The 8,249-nt window shown below is 38.2% G+C and overlaps 1 protein-coding gene across 1 annotated transcript; it reads right to left on the reverse strand.

Moving 5' to 3' along the window:
* Window positions 1-376: 376 nt before the first annotated feature.
* LOC104663402 (olfactory receptor 52H1-like) lies at window positions 377-1,341 on the reverse strand. Its single transcript, XM_010364560.2, is given in 2 exon segments — window positions 377-1,065; window positions 1,068-1,341. Coding segments are annotated over 2 exon segments (963 nt in total).
* Between the last annotated feature and the right edge of the window lie 6,908 nt (window positions 1,342-8,249).

Here is an 8,249-nt window from a genome sequence, read left to right on the forward strand (position 1 = left end):
AATTTCTCACTGATCTTTTCACTTTTATTCTCTCTTCCCCAGTGTTTCTGTTTTACTTAACACACTCACTTATAATAGCTGTGCATCTCAATTTCCAAATTTTTATTTCTTTCTCAATTTAGAGTAATTTCACTCTCTGTTTTCATCTCCTTCTTCCTGATCATATTCTGTACAGCCCCCTATTTCACAAGCAAAGAAGTCATCAAGGATTTTTTTTATACATAGGACCATCATTTTCATACAGATCATGCCACATTCTTGGCACATGAAAGCAACTTCAGGTAGTTCTTGCTTTAAATAGCATTTGTCATTTCACTCTTTCTACATTTCTGTACACTATAAGGTTATCCTAGTTATTCCATTGCCCAGTAAAACATCATCCTGTATCCTTAGTAGAAAACAAAAGTATAACCTTATCTCTGATCTGCTTGGTCTTCACTCCGTAAACCATGGGGTTAAGTGCAGGTGGGATAACAATGTAGAGATTGGCAAACATGATGTGGAAGGTGTGAGAGACATTGTGTCCAAAGTGATGGGCAAGGATGGAGAAAAAGGCAGGCGTATAAAACATGAGGATGACACAGACATGAGAACCATAAGTGCCGAGGACTTTCTGGCGGACATCTTAGGAGCGAAGGCGAAAGACAGCACAGAGGATAAGGGCATAGGAAACAGCAATGAGAATCACATCTGAGATGACCATCATGATGGGAACACAAAAGCCATACCAGATGTTGATGGAGATACCAGCACAGGCGAGCCAGACAACGTCTATATGCTCACAGTATATGTGGGGTATGATGCGTGTCCTGCAGAAAGGCAGGCGCATCAGCAAGAATACATCTGGCAAGATGATGCAGAAGCTTCGAAAGGAGATGTCCATAGCAATCTTGATGATGGTCTTGGGAGTCAAGATGGTGGTATATCTCAAGGGAGAACAGATAGCTACATAGCGATCAAATGCCATGGCCATCAGAATGGCTGAATCCAGGACAAAGCTGTAGTGAAGGAAGAACATTTGTGTAAGGCATCCTGGGAATGTGATTTCATGAGCCCCCAGCCAAAGATACTGAGTGTTTTAGGCACACCAGCTGTGGACAAGGTGAGGTCAGTCATGGCCAGCAAGGAGAGAAAGAAGAACATGGGTTCATGAAGAGTATGCTCCACCGCAATGAGGTAGAGAAGGATGCAGTTTCCCACAACAGCTACAATACAGATGATACAGAAGGGAATTCCAATCCACACGTGGAATTGCTCCAGGCCTGGGATCCCTACCAGAATGAAGGGCCCTGGATTATAACTGCTCAGGTTGGAAATGATCATGGCAGATGCAGATGGCATAAATCTCAGCTCCTAAAGACAGAGGGTGAATAAGGATAGTTAGAGAAACTTGAGTAACTCTCAAACCTTCAACTAATTATCATCATGGCCTCCTGAAGGTAAAGTGACCATATAATTTGTCATCCAAAATAGAACCTGTTTGAAATCAACAAAGGTTAAAATTAGTAATAATGGTAGCAACATGCATAAACCAAGATTGTTCCAGATACAAGTAGATACATTATTAGTCTACCTGAAGAGAATCTTTTCTTTCTTCTGCCCCCCCCGCCCCAAGTAGTTTACACAGCTACTCCAGGAAGCCTTCCAGACTGGTTACACTCTTCATTGTACACTGTTCTCCCATACAAGTTAACAAAGTACAGAATACACTTTTTCATGGTGGATTATAGCTTATATGACCTTATGGACATCATTATTTAGAATCTGCTTGCTCTGTTATTGCCCTCAAGACAACTGTTTGCTTCTCTTAAAGCTACCTGATGACTGTGGCTCTTAGATTTGTAAGATCAGCACCCCTTTATTGCCATCTAAAAACCTAATTCAGTTCAGCAAACACCAGATGAGTTCCTACACTATGCTGGATAACATGTGTAAGCCAAATTTAAATTAGAAAAGTCCCTTATAGCTGAGGCTCACTAGCCTTTCTCCTCAAAAAAAAAAAAAAAAAAAAAAAAAAAAAAAAAAAAAAAAAGTCAGTAGTTTTCCAACACTTTATATACTACACAAGTGTATAATATTCTAATAGTGTGGACTTAGTGACACTATCAGTCAGGGTTTCTGTCCAAAGAAGGACTGTGTTTTTGTGAACATACATCTATTAGAGAGACACATCGACCCAAGCAAGACACATACTCTCTCAAACACAGACCCTTAATATTTACATTCTCAGGCATATCCGGACCTACACTTATATTTTGTCATATCATTTTGCCGCCATATATTTACCCATACATAATCTACACAATTATAAGCCCCTTCTCCTCCTGTCTTCCCCCCACACATGTGCTGAGAATATAAACAAAACGTTTCATAATTAGATTTTGTCATTGTCACAGGCTTTGTAAATTCCTAAAACCTCTCCACTGGTCCTTCTTCCTTCCCTAGTAATGCCTCTACCCACCCCTCATCAAACATCTGATTTCATTTACATAGAAAGATATTTTTTATGCGTATAGATACTTCTTATGCTTATAGATTCTCCTTTTGTGAGTAGAAAGACACTATATGTGTAAGTGCTACAGGTAATGAACCATACAGCAAGGCCAGGGGCTTCCAGAATCAGGACTAAAATGAGACTTGTGGTGGCCATATATGTCATATTCCTCACCTGAGAAGGCCAAGAATCATGTTTAAACGTATTCCTACTCCTGTATTTTATGTCCTTCTTGGGACCAGCTCATAATGCTTTCCATTCCTCAGATCAGAACTTATTTTCTTCACTCTTCTTTAGGTAAAAAGAGACACATGATGCTTTCTCTTTATTTCTTACCCTTCCTTATCTATAGGTAAAAACACCTTTCTCACAACAACTCAAACCCTCCTCTACGGTGTCTCCACATTCTAGATTCTGAGAACACAGTCCAGACTTCAGAGGGTGAGTCACAGCTCAGCCCCCCATCTACTGAGGATTCAAGGCTTTCCTGCTCAGTCCACCTTCATCTTGATTCTCTTATCCACTGGGGCCATAGAATTCACCTGTTGCTAACACTAGAAACCTAACTAGGTTGTTCAGCCTTCATGTTGAAAACTCCTCTTCTATGCTGGTCGCATACTCAAACATCATGTGAAAACTCCTCTTCTATGCTACTCACATACTCAAACAACATGTGGCATCCACATACTGAAACTATATGTTAATACTTTGAATCACAGCTCTCCCATCTTGTCTGAGGTCATCCTTTACTCATACATACGTGAGGAAAGGTTTTCTTGAGTTTTTGTATCTCCATGAACTCAAATACAACAGATGTTCATGAAGTCATCCAAAAGCATTCACAAACACACATGGGTGCACAGACAGTTAACTCTCAGGGCTCTCATTTAACAATCAGACAAATCCACAACGTGGAAAAATCTACAACAGTCTATTTTCTTTTTTCAAGTCAATGCCATTAAAGGGGAAAGGGGAATATTAGATAAGGAAAATCCATTTCCAGATTAAAGTACATTTAAGAGAAAAACAAATAAATGGAGTGTGGTTATTTATTTATTTACTTGAGACAGAGTCTCACTCTGTCACCCAGGCTGGAGTGCTGTGGCACGATCTCAGCTCACTGCAACCTCTGCCTGCCCGGTTCAAGCAATTCTCCTGCCTCAACTTCCCGAGTTGCTGGGATTACATGCGCCCGCCACCACCCCCAGCTAATTATTGTATTTTTAGTAGAGACGGGCTTTCACCATGTTGGCCAGGCTGGTCTCGAACTCCTGACCTCAGATGATCCACCCACCTCAGCCTCCCAAAGTACTGGGATTACAGGTGTGAGCCACCATGCTTGGCCTGCAGTGTAGTTCTTGATCGAATTCTGTTTAAACAAACCAGGTATTGAATTCAATTAATGAATAATTAGGGAAACTTAAATATGGACTAGTTATAGAGTGATATAAAGGAATTAGTGTTAATTTTATCAGTAAGAATTATTGTATTATGGTAGACACACACACATATACTCAGGCATCCACAGTATGTTAGCAAAATATTGGCACAGAGCATGTGCTCTGGAGCCTCAGAAAGCTAGGTTTCACAACTTAATCATGGTTCCACAATTTACTAGCTATGTGAATCTGCACAAGCTATTTAAACTATATGATATTTGGGTTCCTATGTTTTTAAAAGACATTAATAATTCTAATTTTTATAATTATTATTAGGACAAAATGATACACACTAAAAAAATTTTTTTTTTGAGACAGAGTCTTGCACTGTTGCCCAGGCTGGGGTGCAGTGGCACAATCTTGGCTCACTGCAACCTCCGTCTTCACGGTTCAAGTGATTCTCCTGTCTCAGCCTCCCGAGTAGCTGGGATTACAGGTGCCCACCACTATGCCGGCTATTTTTTTTGTATTTTTAGTAGAGACAGGGTTTCACTATGTTAGCCAGGCTGGTCTCAAACTCCTGACCTCGTGAACTGCCCACCTCATCCTCCCAAAGTGCTGGGAATACAGGCGTGAGCCACCACACCCGGCCGAAAAATATTCAATATAGTACCTGAAACATAGTAAGCATATAACAAGTTTTACTTCTTTATATTAGGTTATATTTATATCATTAGTATTATCATTAACAGTCAGACCACACAGTGGAGAAGAGAACAGAAATAGCAAGATGGATAAAAATTAACAAGAGCACCCCTGGGCATACACACATACCAGCACACTTAATTCTACATTTTAGGTTAGAGTTACGGACTCTAGTCATATGTCTTGAAACAGAAATTTCCTGACACTGTGGTCATATTTAACCCAACTGTGTAATTATCCATCTGTTCTGATCTTTTGATGCTTATTCAGTGGAGCATATACACAAGTATTGGAGATCAGGACCTCAGTGTATAAATGGGAGTTGCTCAGGGAAGAAAATTATAGTGCCCAGTCCATGGCCCCTAAGAAATAGAGCCCTGGCTTTTCACTCACTTTCTCTAAGTCTTGTCCCAATCAAAGCCCTTGAAACAGCCGATACTCACCAAATCTTGGGGATCAGGCCAAAGGGAAAGAAGAAAGAATGTGTTGACAAAACCTGCAAGAGAGCAGACACACCAACCAAAAACTAAAACTAAAACTAAAAATAAATAAGTGGAAGGAAAAGGAAGGACATTAGAGAGGTTGATTCCCTGTCCATTTATTTTCTCTGATCACTCACTGCTGTCTGTGGGGAAAAGGCAGGTAGTCAGGGGATTAGGGACTCTGACATGCCTTCTTCTCATCCTCAAGGGAAGAAAATGAAAAAGATTCTATTAACTTTGTTAATGTCTTTGAGTAAACACTGCCTTAGGGTACTTTATTTATTTGTTTATTTGTTTGTTTGTTTGTTTGTGGGCTGATGTGTATGTGAGTGGAAAGCCGTGTAGATGTGCCTGTCATATCACCCAGGTTTCAAGTTCATGCCCTCACTTACCAGATAAAGGACTTTGGTTACTTAATTTCCATTAAAAGGTGGTCATATTAGTACCTGTCTCTCAAGATTTTATAAGGATTGACAAATTAAGTAGGGTACTGCTTGTGACAATGTTTAACATATTGGCAAACTCATAGTGTAGACGAATAACCTAGGGCACCTGTTAAAATAAAAACTATATGGCCCACATGAAATAATCCTAACATTATCTTTTAAAAATTCTAGTGACTTTAGGGGTACAAGTGTTTTTTGATTACATGGCTGAATTGTATAATGGTGAAGTCTGGGTTTCTAGCGTACCTGTCAACCGTATTGTGTAGTGTGTACTCAATAGGTAATTCTTCACTCCTCACCCCTCTCCCAACCTCTCCTCTCCTGGGTCTCCAGTGTCCATTATACTACAATGTAAGCCCTTGCATACCCATAACTTAGCTTCCACTTATAATTTTTAAAAAATTAAACTTCATTAAAAAATTATAAAAACAATTTGAGCAAATAAAATATATTCTTATGGAAAATCTGTTAGGTCTACCTGCTGGTACTGTCAGGAATTTCTGGAAGTCCGGATATCAATTTTTACCTGAGAGGCTTTTATCCCACAATTCTGAAAGTCAAGTCAGTTTCTGTCAATGTTTGTCAAATGTTTGCTAAATATTGTTGGATGTGTTAATTAATAAAGATTGCCAAGAGTCCACTCAGTACTCTGAATGTTCTATTATATCTGGAATAAACCAGAACTAAAGAGATTAGCATTGTATTGGCTCCCGACAGAATTTTTACCTTCTGCTGAATAAAAATTGAGGTTACTTCACTTCTCTATACTAGGATAATGGACTGAAGAGTCACATGAACTTGTGTATTCTGTAAGAATTTCATTAATTGCGTCACTTACTGCCTATTCTAAGAGCTTTCTGAAGATATTTCTCTGTTCTTCATATCAAGAGTAGTTTTGCTTCTCTAACAATTAGCTATCATGAATGATTTAGCTAATCATGTTTAACTCTCACACGGACTGCTAGAAAGCTTACAGTTGAATTTCTGACTCACATGTAATAAGAGAACAAAAATTCATAGCAGGTGGAAAGTGTATTTTCAGCCTATTTTTTGTCTTAATTTTTAAAAATCTGTCTATTTTTCTTTTTGCCGTTTCTATTTATACTTTGTAATATGCCACATAACAATGTATCTGAACAATGGTCCCATAAGATTACAATACCCTATTATAGAGTACCTTGTCTATGTTTAGACATGTTTAGATGCACAAATACCATTGTATTACACTTCCCTACAATACTCGGTATAGTAACATGATGTACAGTTTCGTAACCTAGGAGTTATAGAATATATTATATAGCCAAGGCTATATCACACAGATTTATGTAAGTACGCTCTATGATATTTGCACAATAATAAAATCACCTAACAACACATTTATGAGACTGTAGCCTCATTGTTAAGTGGCACCTGACTATATTTTTATTTATGGTATGCAAAATACATCAAGTAATTTTGGAAACAATGCATGTAGGTATTGTCACACGTTAAGAGACAGAATATAAATTCAAACACAATTCTCTGCATCCAAAGGACATCCTTTTCTATTAAAACTATATGTTGAGAGCCATTGTAGAAATAAAAATTCAATGATATGTGAAAAGGGTAGTAGCACAGGGATGGCAAAGTAGTCTCAAGGTAAAGATACCATGAACAACTCTGACATTTTCAGTCAAGTGAAAGCAGTGAGGGTTTGAACTACTGGGGTAGGGGAGGAGGGTACCTACACTCAGCTGGGGAACCCAAGAGGCTATTTAGAAAAAAACTGCAGGTTTTGAGGATATATCAGATTTGAAGGGGAAATAAGACATTGACTATCATTACTACCTGGCAAACACCTAAAAATAATTATTACTGACCGAGAGACTGAATGATTCACTATGACCAAGTTATGCATATTGGATTTGAAGAGATAATGAATCATACAGAGGTACATTTTTTGCTTGTGACTACATCTCTATGAAGATACAAACATGAAAAAAAAAAAATTGAGACCACTAGTGCTTCCAATTGGTCAAGTCTCAAACCCACTTCTTAGTCTGTATATGCTTTACCATTTTACTAGCCATAGGAATTTGCCTCCCTCCTTTTATTCCTTGTGGGAAACTCCACCCACCTACATCTCATTTGGCTTTCTCAAGGTTGAGTTAAACATTGAGTTTTATTGTTGCCTTATCCCTTTGCTTAATATAAACACCTGCACTCTTAAGTCAATAATTTATGATTATTTGCCATTTACTATTTGATAAACGTTGTATGTCCCTAGTGTATGCTACATATTATACTTGATATTGTCTAGAAATTAATAGGTGTGAACAAAGTTAAAAACTCACAACCCTGCAGAATCATCAAAGAGGTAATTTACTGCCTTGCTATGGTGTATAAATAAACTACTATGATATATACATCTCAAAAACCATTGAGATTTGCCAATCATTACATTGTCTTCATTAAAAGTTTTATAATCACTTTAGAGCAATCATAAGGAATTACAAAAGTTCTTGTTTCTAGAAGTCAAAAAATATTTATTATTTCCTAGACTCAGAACTTACTTTGGTATAACTGGAATGATTCTGCCTCAAATCTGCCTCAAATTCTGCCTCAAATCACAAAGAAAGCAAAACTCAAGTTCTCGTTAATAAATTTTAGTCTGTCCTTTTTCTTGGGCCTCTGAACACAGGTTCAGTCTTTGACCCAATATACACTAGGAACTTGTCCCTACCTCCAAGAGCTCAGGCACCTA

Source organism: Rhinopithecus roxellana, chromosome 15 (genome assembly GCF_007565055.1).
Source record: "Rhinopithecus roxellana isolate Shanxi Qingling chromosome 15, ASM756505v1, whole genome shotgun sequence".
Classification (NCBI taxonomy): Eukaryota; Metazoa; Chordata; class Mammalia; order Primates; family Cercopithecidae; genus Rhinopithecus; species Rhinopithecus roxellana.